This window comes from Tenrec ecaudatus, chromosome 2 (assembly GCF_050624435.1).
Source record: "Tenrec ecaudatus isolate mTenEca1 chromosome 2, mTenEca1.hap1, whole genome shotgun sequence".
Lineage (NCBI taxonomy): Eukaryota > Metazoa > Chordata > Mammalia > Afrosoricida > Tenrecidae > Tenrec > Tenrec ecaudatus.
Genome location: NC_134531.1, coordinates 45,971,960 through 45,997,787, shown reverse-complemented (window position 1 = coordinate 45,997,787; position 25,828 = coordinate 45,971,960). Strand labels below are relative to the sequence as shown.

The window sequence follows — 25,828 nt, the reverse complement described above, 5'->3', positions numbered from 1 at the left end:
GGACTCCATTGATTAGAAGACTGAAGAGGACCTGCCAGGAGGATGGAAGGAAACCAGAGTGTGGCTGATCAGAACCAAATTCACAAACATTCAAGGAGGTGCTAAGCAAGTACTATGAAAAGCTGCTACGTCAATTAAGATGAAGACTCAAAATTGGCCATGGGGTCATTTAGCAATCTTGGAGTCATTGGTGATGCCGACAAGAACAGAGTTGGTCAAACCTGGGCCCAAACCCTGACTAATGGAAACTGGCAGGAGAAAAGAGGAAAGTAAATGGATTTCACCAACAGAGAAAATTTTGGTGAGGAAAATTAAAGGCCAAGGGAAGCAAAGTATGAAAAGTCTTAAGTGAAGGGCCAAAGAGCTCTTTTTCTTTTTAAGATGTGAGAAATGGCTGCTGAGTGGTGGAAAGAAGCCAGGAGACAGGCAAGAATAGCATAAAAAGAGGCAGAGACTTCCTGGATTGGTGTCTTAATAGGCAAAAGGGGGTGAAAGCTAACACACAGGTAGCAGGGAGGCCCCATGTTACTGCGCAAGCACATAGAGAGCGCCATTCATAGTCTGGCAGCTGGCTCAGCAGATAAGCCAAGCCAGCAAGTCTGCACTGTTAATTAGACATTCTCAGGCCCCATGTACTCCACATGGCAAACCGATATGGCATATGCGCACTCTCTCTGTTGACCATTACTCTGGAATGTAAAAGTTCCATTTATCAAGAAAAATACCCGCATTTTAATCATCGAGCCTACCAGCTCCTTTCCTAAAAACACCCAAATTATTTTCCAGAGGTTAAGAAAGAGTTAACTTCACTTCATTCCCATTAGTCGCAACCCCAGGCCTATGAAGATTCCACAAGTGAATAAAGTGAATCTTGAAAACTCAAGAAGAGGACTAAATACCCGAGACTCATTGCGAGAGAAGGAGACAACTGAACTAGAACACACCGTGCTCTAAGAAGATTCAGGAAGACAGAGAGGGTCCCTTTGCAGGTCAGCATGAAAAGATGGAAGGCGGAGAAACAATAGAAACCTGGCTGAAAAATGTAGAGAAATCCAAAATATCCTAAAAGAACTAGAAAATATTTACTTGGAGGAATTAGATAGACAAAGTGATAAACATAAATATTCAACACATAAAATATTTTATTCAGAACATATTACTAATTCCAATCAGTTACTAATTTCTGTTATTAATATACAGAAAAACCAAAACCTAATCATGCTAAGAATGGCTAGAAAATAAGTGTTAATAATTTACACGATACATTTACTCAAAAATACAAATTCAATATTGACTCAGTAGTATAAGATGTGAATGATTCAAAAATTCTAAGATATATTGAAAGGGCTAAGAAAGCATTATCTCCAAAAATATTTCGAGGGTCAATGGTCAAAGTTCAACTCATGTTACATAGCATGTTTTACAGCACGGAAAAAATGGAAAGTTCACATTATGAAACTTAAACAATATTGAGAAAAATGCCTCAGCATAGTAAAGCATCTTGTTGGGAAATAACTAGTTGATAGAATTCAATACCCCACTCAAGTTAAAATTATTATTTTTCTAAATGAGAACAGAATACTAGTATGTAAACCCACTAACAGATAGCTTTCTTAAACAGCCAACCTTATATGTGTCAGGACAATACTAAAAGCAACCCATTTGTATGGATAATGATAAAATTCCTACTATTACTAGTAAAATTAAATATTGGTATACAATTGAGCATAAAACAAAGGATCAGAAATACTGCAAGGCAAGGATTTTTTAAAAACTGAAAATTCTGGGACTGTATATGTAGGTAACATACGGATCTAATCAAAATCAAAACAAACTTTGGAACAAAAAATATGGCAGTGTAGGAAGGGTTCAGGATGGAAAGGTTTAAGGCTAAAATAATTTTCTCACTTAAAAATCAAAACATGGAAAATCTTCACGTATTCAGAGATTGAAAAATCATTTAAGAGGTTGAAGGACATCAGGAGAGAATAAAGAAGCTGACGCCAACAATGTCATTGTACTCCAAATGTGAAACAAGCGCATTAAAAGGGCCAGGCCAGCGGTGGTTGGAGGGAATTGGGGCGCTGATAACAAGTGTGAAGAAAAGATTCAAAAATGGATTGAGTTGATCACTGCATAACCCTTTGAAAATAGAATGTAATCGTTGAGTTGGGTGATAGTTGGACTCTATGCCAAAAAAGTTGCTTTAAAAAAGAAAGGACACGGAGAATAGGTGTTAGACTGAGTACGAATGGACATCAGTGGAGTCTGTGAGACTAGGCCAACCGCATCGCACAGGAGCACCGCACCGTTTGGAAAGTGCCTGCAGGGCTGTGGATTGACAATTGGGAGACTGATGCTGGAGCTGGACACACGCACACAGACGGTGGTGGCGGTAGCTAGACTTCTTACTGTTGGAATGGGGTGTTTCAGATGAACGAGAGGTTGTGTTTTTTACACACACACACATACATATATAAAATGATTCATCTAATACTATATTTTCCTTGTGATACATTAAAAATGACTCTTAATTTCTAAGTGAACAAGGAGTTGCATTTCTAGAATTCATATCATTCCTGTTGCCTCCCTGACAACTGTTATGGTGGGCCCTATACAAAAGGTAGAAGTTAGAAATTGTTACTTAGCTATTTCTCAAACCTAGGAATACCTGCCTTAGAAAGAAACTGCAGATAAAACTTGGGTGGCTAAAACTTTGGCTCGTCAAGCATCGTTTGTAAGCTAATTTTACTATAAATGCTAGTATCTCCAAAGACATTCCAAATAAGAGTCTTCAGGATATTATTTTGTTGATTTTTTTTAACTTGCTCGCAATAATCCAAGTCATAAATGTGAATAAAACGTTGATTTTTCTTCTGCAAAAATAAATAATATTTTCTATTTTGTAATTCTTTAGTCCTTAGCAGCTTGTTTTAAATTACATATTTTCCTCTAAGAATAAAAAAAATCTTTTGGAGAATTTCTTAGGAGAGTAATACTTTTCTTGCACAGTCAGTGCACTAAACAAACAGGAGAAAAACAAGCAAAGGGCTAAAAAGTTCTAATAATACCATCTCCATAAACAAAATTTCTAGTGATCTTTGCTACAAATAGTACAGATGAAACCAAACAAGAGGCTAGAGACAGTGAATTCAATGTCCCCCATCGGTGAACGAGGAGGAAGCAAACTGCTGCCCACCACCACACCTTCCCCAAAGAAGGAGCAGCCGGCCCAGGAAGGGGGCCTCGGAGGAGCCTCGGCAGGAAAGCACAGGCAGGCATGCCATCACCCGGTGTAGGGAAGGAGAGGAGGGGACAGTTACTCTCAAGTTGAATTCTAAGCCCACTCACACTAAGCCCATTTAACGCAGAAACGAACACACCACTCCGCTGTACTATAGTGGGTATCACCGGGACTACTGAAGGGTCTGACTGCCTGCTTCTGGCCACCTTGTCACTAACCATTCCAAGGGAAGTTTGACCAGGGCACACCGTGCTGATGCGGGCGTCAACAATTTGTTATGAAATTGTTTTGGGGGAAAATCTATAAAGGGAAGTAAGGAGGACAAGAGTTAAAAAAATGGAAGAAGTCATAGCAAGGATACAAGTCAGTTGAAGGCCTAGCCTAAAGCCCAATCCCATAAAAGAACACTGGAACCTAAACTGCGCTGTTATATGTCCAGCGTTGAGCAAAGTAGCTGGTTCATGGTATTCCTGCACAAATAAGAGGTGTGGGAGCCCGGTGGTCCTGTAAGATAAATCTGACTGCAGCCACAGGTCACTGGTTGAAACCCACTGAATACTCAAAGGAGAAAGCTGAGGCTGTCTGCTCCAGTAAAGACGGACAGTGTTGGAAACCCGGCATCGGGTCCCTATGAGTTGGAATCAACTCAATAGCAATGGATTTGGGTTTTTCTGATCTCCAGCAGGCGAAGGTTCTAGTGCCTGCGGAGCATCAGGGGCTGAGTTGCAGGCGACACAACATGGAGATGGAAGCAGAGAACTGGTCAAAGGGATGGGGGAGAGAAATTCTGTACGTAGCACCAACGGTCTGTTGCCCACCCTCCAGCGATGTCACATGCGGCATTGATGAATCTCATTTCTCTTTCACTGCCATCAAGATAACGCTGGTTCATGGCAACCACAGGGCAGAGGGAAACTGCCCTGCTTGAGTTTTTGAGATTGTAAATCTTTATGGGAACGGAAAGCCTCATCTTTCTCCCCCAAAGCTGCTGGTAGGTTTCAAATGCTGACCTGTGGTTAGCAGGCCAAAATGTAACCAACCAGAGCTTCAGACTGAGGAATCTGGGGACAGTAAATGCAGAAATCTTCCCGGTTTGTAACTAAAGAAATCATTTCTCAAAGAAGTATACTGAATTACTGCTTAAAAATTCTGAGAGAGGCTAAACTCAATCTAAGAAATAAATTCCAAATATTAGACAATAACTATTGATGTTCACAACAAAATCTGAAATGCTATACATAAGCAAAATGAAAGCAATTGATGAGTAAGTAATATAAATGTACAAAGATGGTTATCAAATTAAAACACAATGGGACATTAAATAGAAGATTAAATCATGAAAATGTTTTACTTAAGTAGAAGATATATTTGAAAGACTGCAGAAGAGAGGAATGAATAGTTTGACAAGATGAAAGAATCAAAAATAGGGAAGACAGAGCAATTGGAAGCAATCCATACATATTACAATAAACAGATAAGGAGTAATTGCTTAAAATTTTCTGGAAGTGAATTATGGTATAGGTCTATTCTACCAGAATAAATACAAAAAAGAGGTACTACTAAGAAAAGAAAAAAAAACAGAGCCCAACAAGAACACATAAAAACAAACAAACAAACCAGAGCAGGTATCATTCAACTGAGGAAAGCTAAAACTCTTTACATTTAAACTAGAAGTTGTTTTTCTAACATTGTTGCCTTTCGGTTCATAGAATTATGACCTCAGAAATATGGGGTTGGTTTCATTCGCTAAAGCAAATTTTTTTCATTATGAAAAAATTGAGAGGATGACTCTCACGTTCTCTTGGTTTGAAAACCACTACATCTGTAAATAGAGCAATACAGAAATTTTTTTTAAAGCAAAATGAATGATAGTGAAAGATATATAAATCTGAATGGCCCTGGCTAAATCAAAGAGGCCAAACAGAAAACTTCTCAGAACCACTAAACCATGAGAACAAAATACGAGATCGGTGGTTTCCTTCCAGGGCCCGAGGGTCTAGGGTACTGCCAAGGAGCATAAGTGAAAAATTTGAGGAAACTTTTTTGAATCTCATTTATGGTCTTTGTTGTAACATGACTGCACATATTTGTGAAAATTTGTGGCAATGCAGATTAAAAAGTATCCATTTGAAAAATATAGCTGTGTTTTCAAGCTAGAGATTTAAAAAATCATTTAAACTGAAATCTAAATATGTATATATAAAAATCTAAGTGTTTCCTAGGTTGAAATATATTTTCTACATGCAACAATAAAAATTCTTTAACAAGATAACATAGAAACATTGTAAAGAAAAATCTGTTTACTACATTTTAAAAGTTATATTTGAAAATGATTAATAGTCATAAAAATTACAGAAAAACACTCTACTTTTTTATCTCACATCAATTGGGCTGGGAGGAATAAATTTTAAAAAAAGGTCAGGCATGAGAATTTTAACTATCACAGTGAAATGAAAAAAAGTTAGCTATACAGTACAATCTGTGGGGCAACACAAAAATGCACACCCCCACACACCCACGTTTTGTGCAGACTTTACACATTAGTCATTTGGGGAATATTTAATGACTTGAGAGAGTCTCATAATGTACATGAAATGCAATATCCATGGTAGTGATTTATGCAATTAAATCGCAATTTTAAAAAGGAAATCGTTGAAACAATCTAATTAAGTGGAGGCATATTAAGTAGGAGACAAACAGGAGCGACCTGAGGAGACGGAGGCAGAGCTGGAGAGGATGAAGACAGAACGCGGCGCAGGAAACAGGTGAGAGAAGGAGTACCACGCTGGACCGCGTTCTCAGCACAGAGGAAGTATGGGTGTCTTATTTTTCTCTTTTGTTACATTTGCAAACAGTTGTGGTGATCAGAACAATGCTTATCATTTTTTGGTCTATCATTAAATAATACTAATTAGCACATGCGATTTACATTAAGATTTGTGAATTTAATAATCTAGCCTGCATTATACTAAATCAGAAAACAGGTGTGACTCGCTAGGGAAGCATTTTCGAAATGAAAGCTTTCCCTATATGTTCCAGAAATGTTACTGCACTGGAACGACTTTCATACAAAAACTCCTGGTAGGTGCGCAGTCCTTGAAATGCCTCGGGAAACCTTCAGGGACAATAGCAGGGAATGCTCACTAGATAACACAAACCACCATCCGGAGAGATGCTGTTTACTTGCCCATCTTTTGTTTCTGATCTACAGAATAAGCATCATGCTTTTTCCTGAGTCGTTTCTACTTCCTGCCCTTGGGGTGCTTACTTCTGGAAACTGCCGCTAGTAGTCAAATCAGAGCAAGAAGCCAAGTGTAGGAAAGTGTGCTAGCAAGCAATCCCAGCTGAGTTCCCCAAGGACACCTGCATCAGCCTTTAACCATCTGGATTCCCGCATCTTTAACAGCCATTGTAGTGAGCAAGCCACCCTGGAACTGTAATGCCATGGGAGACCCCAAGAAAAAGCTGTCCAGTTGAGCCCAAAGAACAATGAGAGGTGATAATAAGTTGCTACATCTTGGGGATTTTTGTTACTCAAGCAGAAATCCAAAAATTCTACCAAACTCACTGTCAGCAAGTTGATTCCAACTCAGAGACTACACAGGACTGACTAGAACTACCCCTTAGGGCTTTTGAGACTGTAAATCTTTATATAAATAAAAAGTTTCATCTTTCTCCGACAGAGCAAGTAGGAGGTTTGAACCACTGAACTTGTGGTTCGCAGCTCCGAGCAGCTCACTGGGTATTCCACTAGGCCACCAGGGTCCTTCAAAGGTGGACAGCTTGTAAGATACTGGTGGGAATTTAAACAGTAAGATGTCTAACACAGCCCTTGGTTGAAAACAGTTATCAGTTGAAGTGCATTATATCATCCCATGAGGACTTAGACACTAGAAATATGTTTAAGATTTCCATGGATAAAAACAGAATAGGTTGCCTTTATGGAGGCTAAATTCATCTTAATCAGGGCTGGATGAATAAAAATTAAATCCCAGAATCAGTTGCAGCAAGTTACACTCGCAAGAAAGCACCTTTCCTTAGAATGCAAGGATATTTAAAGAAGCATTGTCAACATCGTTGCACTTACACTACTCAGAATGACAAAAATTGCTTATTGTACAGTGCTAAAGGCATTTAACATGCAAAAGAGTAAACAGTGTGTGTATGTGGGGGGGGGGGGGAGGGCGCGGACATACCTGGGCCATTTAAATACTGGGTAAGTGAACAGTGTAGTCTTACGATGATAGGCTCTGTCCGGATTACTTCCCAAGCCACAGCGATCTCCTCCTGCACAAATAAAATTAAAAGATAATTAGTCACCTTTTAGTAGAGTTTAATAAAAAAATAAAATTTTAAAAACATGCTGCTGAAAGAAACATGTAAATTATGAAGGCTTAAATGTTATCTCACACCTACTTCTTTGTGTAACAAGGTCAAATGACTGCTTTTCATTATACGTGAAGGTGAAAAATCTGAACTTTAGGTGTATGCCCACTCTTCACTTTTCAACAAGGTTATACTCCAAAACACCAGGCTGTCATGAGAATACGGTTTTAGGTCCAAACAGAGGACCATGTAGGTCCTAATTGTCAGGTGATCAGGAGATATCTGCCAAATTGCATCGTTTCAAATCTGCCAAACCACTGAGACTCACGGCCCAGCCACATGGACATCACACCTTAAGCATCACAGTCACAGCCAGTGCTACTTCCTCTTGACGCTCCTGTCCGTGCATGTTACTGCCAGACAGACACGATTAACGTGCCAAAGAGTTGGACAGTGGGATGTTTAGCATTCTTCCAATGTGAAAGGTCAAGACAATGATGTAGTCAGTAAGTAAAGAGGAGGCATAACGATCTAGATCACAATAGCCTATGAATTTTAGATTATTAAGAGAACCAAGGAAAATAAGAAATATACATAATCTTTGCTTCTATAGAGTCACAGTATTTTTTCATAAACAACCTCAACCAAGTCAAAACGGAAAAGAGAACCGATAATTACCTTTACCCCAAGAATAAACATCAGTGTATTTTAAAGTTACATGAAGGAATAACTTACATCAAGAAAGCTAACATCAATATGCAGATCAATGTCTACATCATCAATGGCTCCATATTCCCTGAAAATAAAAATTAACATTAATATTTTACGTCCCTTAGAAAGATGTGCTCGGTTATTATCAAGTAAAATTCATGCCCTCATTGGCACGGATAGCTCACAACTGGTTGGACATAAATTCACTAAAAGTCTAGTTGAACTGTCAGCTTCTATGATCTATTGATGCAACGGAGAAATCCTTTTATGAACACAATTATACTGCTGTTGTTTATCACCTCCAATCCACAGAGACCTTATGTAGAACAGAAGGAGAAGTGTCAGGTCTCATGCTATCACCATTGGTGTGCTGAAGCACACCGTGTGGGTCTGGGTCAAACCATCTAATGAGAGTTTCTCTTATTTACCAATCAAGGTGGCTTTTTAAAAAAACTCATTTTCCTAGGGGCTCGTACAACTCTTATCACAATCCTTACCTACATCCATTGTGTCAACACATCTGTACATTTGTTACCATCATCATTTTCAAAACATTTTCTTTCTGCTTAAGCCCTTGGTGTCAGCTCCTCATTCCTTCCTCCCTTCCCCGCCCTCCCTCCCTCATAAACCCTTGATAAATTATTATTATTATTTCATGTCTTACACTGAACGATGTCTCCCTTCACTCACTTTTATTTCTTTAAAAAATCATTTTTGATTGGGGGCTCATACAACTCTTATTGCAATCTATACATACACCCATTGTGTCAGGCACATTTGTACATTTGTTGCCATCATCATTCTCAAAACAAGGTGGCTCTATCTCAACACTTATATTTACTGAAAATGTCTACCCAAGAAAGCTAGTAGATGTCTCACCATTATCATGTGCAAGAAACAAGTTGTATTCCTTCTATATTCAAGAGTTGAGTGGTTGTTAGTATTTAAAATTCCCAATTATCTCTGGCAAAACAAAATAATAAATCTTGCTATGTGGTTGCTCTTTTGCATTGCACTTTCTGGGGATAAGATGCTTCTGAGAACAAAGAAGGTGCTTCTGACATGAGGAAGAGATGGAACGATAATTAACTGCCATAATAATGTTCCCGTGAAATTTCCTTCCAAAGTAGATAAGTTATATGGCTCTGAAAATTATCTGGGTGCCAAACTACTTAAATATCACTGTGTTTTGATAGACAGATTAACATTAAATTGCTCCACCAAGACTTGATGACCAGCTTTTTAAAATATAAGTCATTGCTCTTACCTCTTATAACAAGCACATTTGTACACATGTTGCCATCATCCTTTTCAAAACATGTTCTTTCTACTTGAGCCCTTGGTATCAGCTCATTTTTTCCTCCCTTTCCCACTTTCCCGCCCTCAATGAACCCTTGATAATTGTAAATTAATATTATTTTCAAATTTTACACCACCCTCTGTCCCCCTTCAGTCGTGTTTCTGTTGTTCATCACAGAACAGCATGGGGTGGGGGGATGCGGTGGTTATACATAGATCATTGCAATCAGTTCCCCCTTCCTCCCCCCACCTTCCACCTGTCTTCATGGTATTGCTACTCCTATTATTGTTCCTGAGGGGTTTATCTGTCCTGGATTCCGTGTGTCGGGAACTATTATCTGTACCAGTGTGCATGCTCTAGTCTGGAGCAGGATTTGACAGGCATAACTGGGGTCATGATAGGGGGGGAAGGAAACATAAAGAATTAGAGGAAAGTTGTGTGTTTCATCGGTGCTACACTGCCCCTGACTGGCTCCTCTCCTCCTTGGGACCCTTCTGTGAGGGGAGGTCCAATTAAGACAAGCTTATGTACAGCTCAGGAAGTGTGACGTAAACCATCAGTGTTTAACAGTTAAGAACGCAAACATTTTTTAAGATCACGACCAATTAGTTTTATTAGTTTCCATATTATAAATCTCCATTTCTGTCAGGTACTAAAGTCACAAAATCGATCTATAGTCGATGAAGTGATAAAAGGAATAGCCAATATTTATGAAACACTTAGAGATAAACATATGGGTCAGAGCACAGTTCTACTCTAGAACGCGTGCTGTTGCCAAGAGTCGCAATAACCTCTGATAACTGGTTGAGGGTTGGTCAGTTAGTATGTACTAAAGGTTGTTTTGTTTTACAAACATGTTCATTTAATAAATGCTCCTAGATACAGCTACTGTCTCTATATATGCATAACCTGAAACCCAGAATAATACAGTAACATATATGATGACACTAGCAAAGCTGGGATTTGAATTTATGCATACTCTTTGTTTCAGAAAATAGTTTATTGGCTCAAGAAATATGACTGTTAGGGAAAGAGGATTAGATGCTAACAGATAGGCTTATCAAGACCTCATCAGAACCCTGTGAAGTAGGTATTATTGCTCCTTTTGTTCTGCAAATGAAAGAAATGAGATTTAGCGACATGCAGGAGTTTGGGGAAGTCTATCGCTGAATGCAGATCTACGTCAACACTGTAACTCACAGCACCGGGCACATGATGGTTATGGCAGATGATGGTTGTAAGCGGGCATCGAACTCAGAGCGTGAGTTACATCCAACTCATAGCAACCCAGTCTACACTTGCGCAAAACACGGCCCAAACCTGCAGTTCCTCCACCATCACTGCATGGTCGAGCCCACTGTCAGAGCCCCTGCCCAACCATCTCGTCCACAATCTTCATCTGTTTTGCTGACTCTCCACTTTCCGCGCATGATGAGACCTTCTCTAGGGACTCATTCAAGCTTCGACAGGCGTCCTGTGCTATGTCTATTCCAACCTTTAAAAGGCTATAAAACATTTAACTCATTATTTATGAAACGGAACCTTTTCTTTCTTTTAAGGTAGAATTTCCCACAGTGACATAAAGAAGAAAGAAAAATCATTTGCATTCAAAAGCCATTAAAAATACACAGGCTTCCAAAGCTCTGTGTTGTTCAAAAAGGATAAAGCTCCACAAATGTCGATCTATTGTATGTAAAACACAGCTAAGAATAAGGACCAAGCAAATGAACCACTTACTGTCCTCAAGTTCAGGGTTCAGAAAACTCCCCTAAAAAGGACATGATAGTAAAATTTTAGATTTTTCAGGCCACCTGATACACCTACAAATGATTGTTTTATGTAACGACTCGTTATGAAATTTCAATGGTTTGGGAAGATGTCCACTTAAATTTTGTCAAAATTTTTATATGGGTTCAATTGTTTTATGGTCCATGACACAGAGTAATCTCTTCAATGAAGGCGCCTAAATGAGGGCAAAACAAATGTGTCAGTGAGAGAATTTGTCTGCAGTCAGACTGCAGAAAGTTAAAATAAATCTTGTTTGGAATTAACCTAGTCATATAGACAGCTGGGGTGACGGGGAGAGCAAAGGTGGGGTGCTGTTTAGAAGTGGGTTTCTGTTTATGGTGCATGAAATTTCTGAAATGAAAATTGGTGGTTATATAACATGATTATCATTAGTGGTGCCACTGCATTGTACATGATATCTATATATATCTATATATATATATTTACAACAATTAAAAAACACATTAGATCACTGTCTGTTTTATGTACATTATCAGCTTTTTTACCCCAAAACACTTCTTCCTTCTTGAACTCATTGAAATCAGCTCCCCCTTAACTCTCCACCCCCCAACTTGACAGAGAGTCAAGAAGGCTAACAACTATGAAAAAATACAGCAGAGGTAACCACACACTGCCCCAAACACAGAAAATGTCAAAAATCAGATCAAGTTCAAAGTGTATCAGAGGGGAGATGGAGTGACAAAATTTTAACCGGTCAAGTCAGACTCGTCATTTTAATCTATAGTCAGCGCTCCAATACTGTCTGGTAACCATGTTATTCCCCTCCCTCCATGTTTAGAGAGAAATCGCTGGGGGTTTGTTCCCTGCGTGGATCCTGCAAATTTATTTTGGGCTTCCACTGTCAAACATAGCCTCCTGCACACCAGAATCTCACACTTTAAGCTCTGATATTATTCCCTCCTTCAGATATGGAGTGTACAATCCAATTCTTGGATCATGAGTATTGGCGTGCTTCTTCCACGTGTGTCTGGTTGACGTCTCCCGTAGATGTCTGCTTGGAAACACGCCTTTATGGCCCCAGACACTGTTCTTTCAGACGGCCAAGCACCATTTAATTTCTTCACCACTCCTTGCAGTAGTTCCTCTAACTTCTGTGTGTCCTTCAGGACAGCAAGGTAATCGTGTAAGACCTAATTGTGCTTAGGATGGAACTGAGTACGTATGAGCCCATGCCTACGTTATAAACTTGATAAATAGGATAAAAGTCTGTGTGCACCTGCCCTCCGATGGAATGATTTCTCTTCCGAATCAAATAGTGTGGTTGTGTTCTGGGTGTTTTATAGATATCACTTCATTACTGTTTTTAAAAGATATACCAATTTATAATCATACAAGTCAGGTAATAATTCTGCCCACTTTCCACATCAGCTATTGTTCCTATATTTTTTCAATTTATTAGTGGAGGATAATTTTTGTTACTATTCAACTGGCTAGACTTTGGTATGATTAGTGAGAGTGAGAAAGACATCAAAGATAACAAAATCACCAGGAAGAACATTATGCAAAGTGATTTCCTCCATAAATACTTCAATAGAATCCACCGGAAGATTTTAAAACTTTCTTAATGGTTTCTTCTTTTTTTTTTTCTGTTAAGAGTAACTCCTCTCTCCTTCGAATACTCCTGATTTCCTTCTATAAAAAGGAAATAAAGGGTAGCACATGGGTGTGCTCCCCATGGACAATGTAGAGTGTGAGCACAGCATCTGAAGGAAGCAGGGGCCTTAGAGGTTTGCGATGAGCTACCTTCTGCCAGGTAGGTCTGCAAATCGTCACACTTTTTTGTTGTTGTTCATTTTTGCGTTTATGCTACATTTTCAAAAATTCACCAACAACACTGGGTGTATGCAAGCCCATTTCCTTTGCTATGCTTTTAAAAATATATAATGCCAGTAATTTTATGTTTCCCGCAGAGAGGTTACAAAGTGCAATCACAGTTTGCCCAGACACCGCGGCCCAGTCATCAGGATTGCTTCTATATCTGAACAACTTTTCAGTGGCCCAGGAGCTCATAAATAGAAAATGCAAAATCAAAATGAATGCTTGAAACATGAATGCGACTTGAATTATGAAGCGAGGTATCTGATTGTGCCCTCAGTGCTGTCTTGGCTTTATAATAAGTCACAATAATTTCTCGCTCTGCCTGTGTCTTATTCACAGTGTAAAGATCAAAACAAATTGCACTTGAATACTTTACGATGATGGAAACAGCACCCAGTACGTGGTCTGCTGCATGTTTCCCTCTGCTCCAGAAAGGATCTTGTCTGGCTCCCAGAGATTCTTGCAATTCCAGGTGCTTTACTCTTTAAAGCGACCTCTCTTTAAATCTGGAAAATTACATCCCCCCCGGGGATGAACCACAGAAACATGGGTGAAGGGAGACTGCAGTCAGTGTAAAAGACGAAAACATTGTATGAAGAGGTCACGAGGGGGGTGAGGGAAGGGAGGGAAAACAGAGGAGCTGATACCAAGGACTCAAATAAAAGGTAAATGTTTAGAAAACAATAGAAAACCGTAATGGCAATGTATGTACAAATGTGCTTGATACAATTGATGTATGGAATTTTATAAGAGCTGCAAGAGTCCCCAACAAAATTATTTTTTAAATTAAAAAAAATAAACCAAAGGGGTGGGAGGGGGGAGAAGAAGAATGCATAATGAAATGTTGGGACGTGCACACAATAGGAACACTCTGCAGCTCTGAAAAATGGTGACGAAACTAGGAAACACCTCCTGAAAGGGATGGGCCTGGAGCCGACTGTGCTGAGTAAAGCTGGCCAGTCACCCAAGGACAGACACCGTGTGACTCTAAAAACCAGGACAAAGACGTGCACCCTGCAGGGAACAGGCTTTGATAATAAGCCTCTGTTGCGACTTAGCTACTCCTGCTTTTACGAGCAGTCACATTGTGAGGAGAATGCATTTTATGTAGAAACATACACTCTGCTCACGGCCTCTGAAGCACAACAGCCTGGACAGCTATCTCGGCATGCCTACACAGTGTGCTTGGTTTTCTTTTGCCAGCTGTGGAAGAAATGTTTGTGAACAGGCCAAGAAATATGCTAATGCAGCAGTGAAGAAGAACTCTTAGCAGATTTGAGCATTTGCGAGACTGTTATCCAAGGAACTTACAAATTTCTCTGAGAAAAATTGGTAAATTAGGTCCGATACGGAGGCAGCTCATATAAGATGACGCACACTAGGTCCAGCCAGGTCCAGTTAAGCTGTGGCTACCAGGCTGCCTACAGTTTTAATCACCTTTGGTTCTGCTTGAACCAGATTTGAGTTTTGCCCAGAAGTGACCGTCTGAGACCCGAGCACTGGAAGCTTCCATCTACACTGTGTTCAAGTGGTTTGGGAGAAGCATTCTTTCTTCTGTTTGCCTCCTCTTCTCTCCTATCCACTGGCAGCAGCAGGCAGAGAATCAACAGGCTGAAAGGGATATTACAGAGTTCAAGGTCTTGCTTTGTTGCTATAGAAATGCGGACTAAGTAATGTCATGGTGATAAACAGCCTCAAAACCTCCCTGGCTTAAAACAAGAAAGACTTTCTGCTACCTGGTTGATAGGGGATGGTAAGGAGGGCACCTTGGGAGGGGGCCAGAGCCTGGGGCACGTGGAGACTCCCATACTGGTCCCTTCTGTGCACACTTCACTGGCTCAACAAGCTGTGTGTCCAGAGTCAATGTCAAAAACAAGGCAGTACAATCATACCACATGACCAGAAGATGGCAAAATCCAGAGGAATTAAACCAGTCCTTCTGATATGCATGTTATTGTGTGTATTCTTTGTTTTCTTTTCATCTTTAACTTTATTTTAGGCCATTCATGTTGGGTGATAGGTATAAGTATGGTAGCACAGACTCCTCAAGTAGCAAAAAGTCCTCACACGCCCTTGTACTGTAGGACGTCATCTCCCAATGGCCTTGCTGTTCCACCAATGAAAGTGACTAACTCGCAGGAGTTGCACTCAGGGAATCTCCCAGCCTACACAAATGATTTCCATTTTGTTGGCACTGCTCAAGCATATTCTGACTCACAGGGACTGGTTAAGACCCAGAGTAGCCCAAGACAGTACTTCTTTACGCAACACATCACGTCATAGTCCTCCCAAGGAGAGCCTGCTGGGGTTGAACCACCAACCTGGCCTTTGGCAGCACAATGCTTAAACCACAGCACGGGCAGGGCTCCCTCAGAAAATCCTACTCACAATGATGGCGTATTTCTCAGCTAGCTTCCATTTCATAAATAAAATACAACATGGTCAGAAAGGAAACAAATCTTTTATCTCGGATGGAAGTTTGAAATTTCACAGGAAAGTTATTAAAATCATGTATTTCCCAGCAAAATGAGAATTTTATGACCTATAATTTCCATCTTCCAAAAATGACTACTTTCAAATTGTTAACTGATAGCACTGATAGGGATTGCTCTATAACTTCGTGGCTATGGAAATCATGTTCTAATGAAAACCATAAAATCCACAATGCATTGTGTGATACAAGAGGAAGCACAGTCACATCTTCATAAGGTTAAGTCATGGTCCCTAAACTCAATGCATCTCCCACAGAAGAGCTGTAACTCTGAATGGGTCCATTTAGCCAGCATTCTCTGTTGGGTTGGGGGGCCAGGTAAAGTTGCCCTTACCTACTTAAACTCTTTAATAATAAATCTACCACCAATCCCTTTTTTATGCCCTCTTTCAACTAATTAGGATAATTTTTACCTCAATCTAGGCAATCTCTGTTATTTCCACCTCTTACAGGGATCTTAGATGTGGTTAGCTGCCTTTCTCATTAGATGTCACATTAAAAACATGACATCAAATAGCCTATTGTGCACATTGAGGTGCTTTTGCTGTTCAGACCCCATTAAGTTCCTATAAGCCTCAATTAGGTGAAAGAACAGCTCATTAGAACAGTCCGTTTTCAAGAGACTAAGAACTTTGCAAGGAAGATGATTCTAAAACCTATGCCTAACTATCCACCTTTAACTATCCACTGTGTTAAAACTTCAGTGTTTAAGACTGGACGGTATTTTCTTTCTTATTTATTTATTTGAGGTCGGTCAAATTAACACTTGTGTGGTTCACCTTTACACCACGAGGTCTCTGGGAGACTATGCCTTCTGGAAACGGACTCGGTAGTTAGAGGTCATCTAGGTCAAACGGGGCTGTGGCTGACATTCCGGAGGGTTTCCAGTGATCAAACTACTGGAGGGGACCTCCAGGACCAAATCAAACCCACGAACAATTTGAACTCATTGTGATCCTATGTGAAGACAAGATGCTTTTCTGGGAGCAAACAGCCTATTTTTCTCCTCCAGATGGCGGCTGTCAGTTCAAACAGTAGCCAACAGCTGCCCTGGCCCTCCTTAGGGACTGGCAGAGAAAAAAGGAAAACCACTTATAACTTTTGATGTCATTTGAAAAAATGCCAATATTTCTCACAAAACTGATCATCATTATTATTAATGATTTCCTGATACACAAAACTTAAAACTCACTGTCGTTGAGTCAATTCTAATTCACAGTGACCCTGTGGGACAGGGAAGAAGTAACTGCTCCTGGGGGCTTCCAAGACTGTCACTCGTTATGGAGTGGAAGGCCTCATCTCTCTGACCTGCCTGGAGGTTAGCACCCCAAAGTGAATTACACTCTGCCACCAGAGTGGTTTCTTACTAAATCATGGGGGAAGCAGGGAAATCAGATATACATGCATGATTGGGACATATAAATCTTGAGGGGAAAATTGCGTTAAGAAAATATTTTGCCCATAAAAGCCAACATGTGTTTTAAAAAAAACCTGATATACTAAAACGTGTACCCAAATAAACACATAAGTCCAGTTCTATGTTGTCTTATATGTATTGTTTATATTTCACAGATTTGGGGCTGTTCTGGTTTCACAGTGAACCAAAATATTGTACTTAGAAATGAAATATTACATTTTTAAGTAAAGTTATGTGTTTTAAAAACAACAGTTATTTTGGATTATTTATCAATAATCTTAATTGTCTTCTTCACTTATTTATCTTCCTTTAACACTTACTGAATTTCCATTATTTTGTCCTGATGGTGTAGATAATTAAATGTTGGCAATATTTTTTCAAAATATCATTTAACTTTAATCTAACATAACCCCGTGGTGGGGAAACAGAGCTTACTTAAAACTGTCGAGGGTACAGAGCTTCTGTTTCTGAAAATTAAATGTTAGGGTGTTGTACCTCTGAATGCACAATGTTTGTTTGCCCTCTCAGTGAGATAATGTAACGTAATGAGATACTGTCTATATGTTCTCTCATAGATTTTGCTACTGAAAACCAAAAGATGTATTTTATGTTTGCCACATGCTATGCTAAACACTAGGAGCTCTACTGGTGTAGTGGGTACGGTGCTGGGCTGGGAATCGCAAGATCAGAAGTTTGAAACCACCAGCTCCTCCTCAGGAGAAAGACGAGGCTTTTTATTGTCACAAACAGTTACAGTCTCAGAAGTCCTACCCTGTCCTACAAGGTCCTTATGAGTGGAACGTGACTCAATGGCACTAAGAATGAAGAAACACAAAAGCTAAAAGAAAACAAGCAAGAGAAAACACTATCCGCATAGCCAGAGAACTCAAACGTCGAGGAGGAGAAGGAAAGCAATGATTTTAACAGTGTACAGCAAGGAGAGAATAGGCCAAAGAAGAGCCACGTTCCACAGAAACGCACGGGGCAGAAAAACTAGTCCCGCTGTAGACTCAAAGATGGAGCAGAGAGAAACTGATCTTTGCAACAGTTCTTCAATGAAGAAAGTATTCCATGCTAGGAAAGCAGCTCCTACGGAAGGGGGAGCGCAGTGTATGTGGGGACCAGGGCCAGTTCTGTTTTGGGTGAAGGATAGACCGGCAAGGGGATCCGAAGTCGGAATGCAGAGTGCCTGGAATGCCATGACCACTTGGAGACTACCAGGGGAAAAGAAAAACATTCAAAGAATTTAAACAGGAATCTGAAGTAATCAGATTCTCCTTCTAGAATCTAGTGTGAAGGCAGTAAATGTTGGAATGATTACAAGTGGCTTTAATCATAAGTGTTCTGGACATTTATCATAAATACTAAGACCCTGGAGAGGGTCTCATGCTTGGTAAAGTCGAGGGTAAAGAAGAAAGAAGACCCTCACTGGGATGCCGGCACGTGGTGGAGAAACAGGGTGATGTTGGGAAGGCTGGTGCAGGACTGGGCAGTGTTCAGAGTTGCTCTGAAACAGAGCTGACTTGATAAAATATAACATCAGCAGCAGCAAATGCAGATGCTTGAAGCAGGCACTGTGCTCATTTATGCCTGTCTTTGGTAAGATCCGGGTCACTTGTCACCATGTGATTTGGATGCTGGTGGCATGTACTAGGTATTTACTTCTACTGCTGGCACAGAAATGGCCTGACTTACGGTAACAGCATCGGCTCAGCTAATTTATCACTTGAAATAATCATATCAGTTAGACTGATCTATCATTAAACTAGCTCTCCTAATGTCTTTAATATAATCAGTGTAATCATAAAACACGCGTACCAATGATGCACACGTGCACGCAACATATTTGCTATAAGCAAAAAAAACAACAGAATCTCTCTCAAGCATTTTCAGAAGCAAATAAGCTCAGGAAAATTTCTCCGATATGATATCCCATCTAGCTGACAAACAATTTAAATTTTCATTCACCAGTGGCTATTTATTTACCTGAGAGAAACTGCATGTGGCCCGTACATCTCTCTCACTGCCGACAAGTCAGCTTCAAGCTGCGGGTGCTTGTGCAGTTCCCCATCATAGTTCACCTGGTGAGACGGGATGGTTTAGCAAAGGAGTAAAAAGACCAACAGAGCACCCGTGTGGGTTCTGCTACGGGTATATTCTGTTGGATATATTATAGAATGCAAGAAAAAAGGGAAGTATATTCACTGGTTTTTGGATTCATATAAATCCAGGATAATTCATTATATTTTAAAAGTAAATTAAACATATTCTAGTGCAGAGAAAACAAAGATGTCAAAACAAAAGTTTCTGGCAAAAAATCTGGAAAACTTCTGGGCTGAATATATAGATTTAAGGGAAAGCATTGACGTCTCCCCTATGATAATTACCTGTGTAAAACATGAGACATGTTAATTATATATTTTCCTCAAGAAGCAAAATTGACAGCTATTCTACATAAATGTTAAGAGTGTTGTATTGCTGGAAGAACCATTTTACTAGGAAGACTATCTTACTGTTTTATAAATCAACTTGGAGTCACAGCCATCTGACAGGCTGGAGTGGAACTGTCCAGTAGGCTGCAAGCTTAGAGGAAAGAGTCACGTGACTCTCATATAGCGCGGCTAGTGGATTCGAACTCCTCAACTTACAATGAGCAGCTGAGTGCTTATCCACTGAGTGAAGGGGATTGCTCATCTATTATCTGTACTGACTGAGATTTCCTTGACTAACAACTTACTACGCTTTGGCTCTCAGTAAATAAACACATTTGCATTCTCTGGTCTAACAACGTTGGCATTATTGCCTCTTTTTTGTCATATTACCCTCCCATTATACTATTATGTAAATTATAAAACACATTTGATCACAAGGGTTACAGAAATAGAATAAGGAAAATTATGGAGTCATATAGTAAAATTAATTGTTCAATTTTAAATTTGAAAATTACTTTTAAAATTCTGATGGAGATATGCATAACACACATGTACATACAAGCTTCAAAACACTCATGGAACATTTCTTTTATATTTTCATACCATTTTTCCTATGAACTTTTTGAAGTTCCCTTGAATATGCACAGACACACATGCATATACATACAAGCTGTTTTCATGTGTGAATATGACACAATTTTTCAATAAAATTTTATATTAACATATGGGTAGAGGGAAACAATAAATGTGTATACTCAATAATTAGAAACTCATTATCTAATAATAGTTCATTGTCTTCTATTTCTTTTGTTGTGTCTTCATTGCAAAATACTAAGGATAATATACTTAAGAAATATGAAAGTTAAAATGATCCAAGAGTTAGCTGCCTGCAGCATTTCTATGATGAATTAGGTCAACTTCAATGGAGTGAAAGCTTACAGTTAAACCAAGGAATTGCACGCAGGTAACTAATTTCCAAAACTATGAGAAATAAATGAATTACACGTACGTCTATAGTTACTGGTAACAGAACCATGACCAACACACAGACTTCCTAAGGCTAGGCCACAGATTTTCACTGAGACATATTTGACTATGCCTACCCTTGATGGCAAATACGGAAAGTCGGGTTTACGTACCTGTCCTCCATAATAAAATTCTTCAGAATCATTGTCGCCTTCCGAATCTTCTTCCACTGCGCTATTTTGCCTGGACTCCTTAAAACAATGTAGTGAAAAGATCATCCTCATGCTCAAACTAGCAGGCTTCATTTTGAAAGAAAGTAGTACATTGTTTTGACAGGTATGTCTTATGCAGATGGTATGGGTTTTTAATAAAAACGATCATGGTATAATATAATCAAAGAAAGCCATAAAAAGCAAACAGTTTGTGGGGACATTCAGCTCTATGGATATCTTTTTTAGAGTTCAGTTCCACTGACCTTTGAGTAAGTCGGGAAATTTAATATTTGATTTATATTAAAAATCTGAGTATAACAAACTACACCTTTTTTTCTCTCATAAAGTGTTTGCTTTGCTCATACTGAATGAATCTTTATCAAAAAGCTCGTCAGCATTTTATCCCAGACTGCTCCCTTCCACGGCAACTCTACACAATGATATGAAAAAAAGACATTTTGAACCCAATGGCATATGAATCAAATAGTGAAAAAAGTAGAAATCACCTTATGAAAAGGATACATTCAGTTTATAGAAGTTATTTGTTTTATACTTTAGATTTCAAAATCATATTTACACTGGGCCCGAGCCCTCAGGATCATAGTTTCAGGGAATCGCCACCAAGGCCGAACGGCCTAACACAGTTCACAAAAACAAGGGTCTACATCCTCTTTTGGTGAGTAATAACAAGGCCTTAAGAACTCACGACAGGTCATTTAAATAATGCATAATGTTCCGGTTCTCTGAGTGCAGAAGAAAGTAGAGTGATGAATATCGAAAGACACATGGAAACTAACAGACTGATGGAGCGTGTAAGTCAGTGTCCACAACGCTACCACCAGAAGAACTGGGTGGTGCCTGGCTACCATCCCCATTACTCTGAAAAGGATTACATCAGAAAATCCTGATTCAAAAAAGACAACAAACTCCCTGCCAAAAACTTGATTCGGATCCATATAATGACAGATTAGAAGTGTCACTGTGGGTTTCTGAGGCTATCAATTTGACACAAGCAGAAAGCCTCATTTTCTCTGCAGAGTAGCGGCTGGATTCAAACTACAGACCTTATAGCTACCAGCCCAAGTTGCAGCCCATTGTTCTAGCAGGCCTCCTTGGAATATGATAAAGTTTTAGAACACAACTCAAAATAATAAGAGACCAAGCTTAATGATCAGACATAGACTGATAGCAACCCCCAAACGATGACCTCTAGTCATCCTTCAGATCTAGACCTGAAGTCACCATGTGGCTCAATTGTCAGCCTACAGATAGCTGTGTGTGGAACAATACACCGGTGGGGTAAGCACACCTTAGCACAGTCAACCAAGTAGGACAAAACGGGCAACACGTACTCAACAGCAAGCTTCAGAAGGGCTCAGAAAGAAGGGAGCGTAGTACAAGAAAACATGGCGCGTAACACAAAACACACATGAATCGTTGGCTGGAAAACTGGTCTGCTCTGTAAATCTTCACCCAATTCACAATAAAAAGGTTCTATTTAGTTATATTTAATTAAGTATGCTTTAACTTTGCATTTCTAATTAACTGGATCATATCTGTTAGGTGTTTAAAGTGAAAACAACAAGCATGATCTCCTTCGCCAGGGCACTGGTTTCTCCTGATAGCATGGCCATAGCATGTCAGAAGTCTCACCACTCTTGCTTCTGAGAACCATTCTAGCGATATTTCTTTCAAGACAGGCTGGTTTGTACTTTTGGAAGTCCATGGTACTTTCAGTATTCTTCATTAAGAACCATAATTCAAATACATGAGTCTGGTCTCCCTTATTCAATGTCCAACTTTCACATGGATATGAGGCAGCCAAAACCACTATGGCTCGGGTCAGATAGATCTTAGTCCTCAAAGTATCATCCTTGTTTTCAACATTTTAGAAGAAGTTTTGAGCAGCAGCCTGAGTTAGCTAGTGAACCCATTCTGACATGCTGATTATTAGCGCTTTTGATGTCGTCAAGAGAAAAGGAACGTCCTCTAAACACCAGGATCCATTTAGTCAATGCTTTCTGGACAACCCCTACATTTTTAGGATAGATCTCGAGCTCACAGGAAAACAGAAACGTGGAAAAAGGAATTTGAGTTTTATAAAACACATTTCCTTTTTTAGGAACCATCTTCCTAAATCACTGATTCTCCATGTAGGTAAACATGGGAAGAACAGACACAACAGAAACAAGGTAGGCCGTATCGAGGGTAGTTTCGAAAGTCAAGAAAAGTTAGTCAAAATGCACTCATCTGTTTTCTTCATAATTAGAGTTTAAAGTAAAATTTTGATCAGTTGAGAAAGGGAGCATATGGTGTGAGAGTTTTCTTTTTGAACCTTGGCCAACTCTGAGATGGACACAACTTGATGGCAGTGAGTTGTTTTTGTCTTTAATAATAAGACTATACATACCTATGTGTTACTCTTATTAAAAAAGATGGTATTTTACAAGTGTAATATCAATGATCCAAGCAAACTCCCAAATGCTCATGTGTAATGATGTAAGTTTCACAAGTGATCCTTAGTGAACTACCGTATTTGATGGAATATAGACGAAATGGTTTTGCATTCATTTTATTTAGATTTGACCCAGACATTACGTTTTATGATTTTAAAGAAAATGTCTTTCTCAGTTAATTTGGGACACACCCTTTTCCACATTCACACCCACACCGATGCCCCACACACACACACATCCCTATCCCACAAGTTTCAACCTTATTTTCATCACATGCATTTTAAATCTCAAAAAAATGTATATTAACTACAAATACATAGTAAAATTTAAATATATCTCTACTATTTTGAAGAAGTATATCATATGGTTTACATACCTCCCCATTTTCCTTCTGTAATTTTGATTTTATGGATAAGCAACAGTTAATATCATTGGTTTTTCTTAATTCTGAAAGAAAGTTACAATTAAAAATAAATTTAGTTATCAGTTTCCATTACCAAATACTAAAGGCTTTTAGTATACAAAATACCTGATAGGTAATGCTCGCCTTTGTGAGAATTAATGAATAATTTAGAATGATATTATAATGGAGAGTTACCAACTTCACATGAGCTTTTTCATTAGCAATAAAATTATAAAGATCCTCACTACATATTTTAATGCATCTACTTTGCCTTAACTGTGGCTTTTTAAATACTCAGTTTATCTAGCAGTGTCACAATGCATGAAAATATTTTCACAACAGCAAATAAAAAATGACATTTTATGCATGAATTTAAAAGGTAAATTTGTACATTCAAAAAAATCCATAAAAAGCATAAAATAATATGCTTTAAATAGAAAAACTGTATGGAAAAACACATTTATTGATACTGAAGACAAATGACTATCATAGTGGCTGAGGGGGAAAGAACTGCCTATATTTAAAAAAAACTATATTCACCTAGAAGAGAAAACACTAATATTCCTATTACCTGTTGCTATTCGATGAAAAATTACTGGAATTGGTTCTGTAGTAACTAATACATCTTCATCATTTTCTGAACTTGACACATATGTATTATCTGCAAAGAAATAATGGGTTATTAAAAGCATTATACCTTGAAATAATATGTCATTTACTTAAAAAAAAGTTTCGGTTATGTCCAAATCACAAAGCACGCACTGTTGTTCTGATAAAACTCAGGGAAAAAAGGAAGTAGATAGCACATATGTGTCTATTTAATTCTAAATGACCTTACAGATGTTTGTATCTCCTAGAGAATGATAGCAAATCAAGACTGTTCAATTGAATTTCTAATATCCCTTGTGTTATGTAAATGCTTACTCCAAATCACTGAGCAAACTCCTTCCCAACTTCAATATCTGCCACCAGAGGCAAGTTCAGTTGTCAAAGGAGAAGTCAAAAAGAAGGACTAGATGCCATCAACAGGACTTAATACCCAGCCATTCAAGAATTGAACAGTTGATGTCGTTGTAAACCATATCTCCCATATTGCTCTAATAAAACTCAGTGCTCAGAGAAAAAAATAAATAAAGCTTTATAGCTCTAGTAAAATTCACAGTAACCTACAACCCAACACTAGTCTGTCAGTTTGCCGAATTACGGTAACTTGTCTATTGATGTGATGCTGGAAGCTGTGTCACTGGTATTCCAAATGCCAGTCCGGTCACTGAAAGTGAACAGGTTTCAGTGGAATCAGATGCCGATGCGGGAGACGTTGTGGATAAAAACATGTGGCTCAGCATGGAATTACTGTCAAATAGTGAAGATCTGAGGAATGGACGCAGAGCACTGTCAGAGAAGGTGCCAGAGGGCGGGTCCCTCCGGTTGAAAGGAACTCAGAATAGGACAAAGGAAGAGCTGCCTTCTCAACGTAGAGTTGACCCTGGTGAGGAGTGGATGGCGCTTACAGAAATCAAACCTTCAGGATCTCCATGTAGTGGCGGGACACAAGGCAACTGAGAAGAAACAACTGCAAACATCAAAGTTTTATCAGAACTTGGAATGTACAAAGTATGAATCTAGGAAAATCAGAAGTCATCAAAAATGAAATGGAATGCATAAAGATGGGTGTCCTAGGCATTAGTGAGCTGAAACGGATTGGAATTTACCATTCTGAATCAGAAAATCGTACGATTTACCAAGCCAGGAATGGCACAATCAAAAGGAATGGCTTGACATTCATCATCATAAAGGATCTTTCTTGAAGTACAATGTTGTTTTTGATAAGATTATATTTTTCCAAATTCAAGGAAATACAATTAACACAACTGCTATTACCATGTATGCACCAAACAGGAAAGCTAGAGATGAATCGAATAATTCTACCACTGTCTTCTGGCAGAAACTGATCAAACGTGCAATCAAGGCGTGTTGATAATCATTTGCGATTGAAATGCAAACGTTGGAAATGAACGAGGAGCATCAGAAGTTGGAAAACAGGGTCTCGGTGAGGGAAACAAAGCTGATGAACAAGTTGCAAGACCAACAACTAGTGCACAGCAATACCTTTTGCTAACAAACACATAGAGATTATACATGTGTACTTTTCCAGTTGGAATGCAAAGACATCAAATGGACGATGTCTGTGGAGAGAGATTCTGGAGACATGCAAGAGCAGCTGCTACAGCAAGGCTGAGGGC

The 25,828-nt window shown here is 39.1% G+C and overlaps 1 protein-coding gene across 2 annotated transcripts in view; it reads right to left on the bottom strand.

The window, feature by feature from the left end:
- PARP8 (poly(ADP-ribose) polymerase family member 8) overlaps positions 1-25,828 on the bottom strand; it is a 202,942-nt gene that overhangs the window by 55,671 nt on the left and 121,443 nt on the right. For both annotated transcript variants that reach the window (XM_075541019.1, XM_075541018.1), the window contains exons 5-10: positions 24,157-24,246; positions 23,559-23,629; positions 20,688-20,765; positions 19,103-19,197; positions 8,306-8,366; positions 7,441-7,531 (exon numbers count right to left, since the gene is read on the bottom strand). In XM_075541019.1, coding sequence (XP_075397134.1) covers positions 7,441-7,531; positions 8,306-8,366; positions 19,103-19,197; positions 20,688-20,765; positions 23,559-23,629; positions 24,157-24,246 — 486 coding nt within the window. The remainder of the gene's footprint in view (positions 1-7,440; positions 7,532-8,305; positions 8,367-19,102; positions 19,198-20,687; positions 20,766-23,558; positions 23,630-24,156; positions 24,247-25,828) is intronic.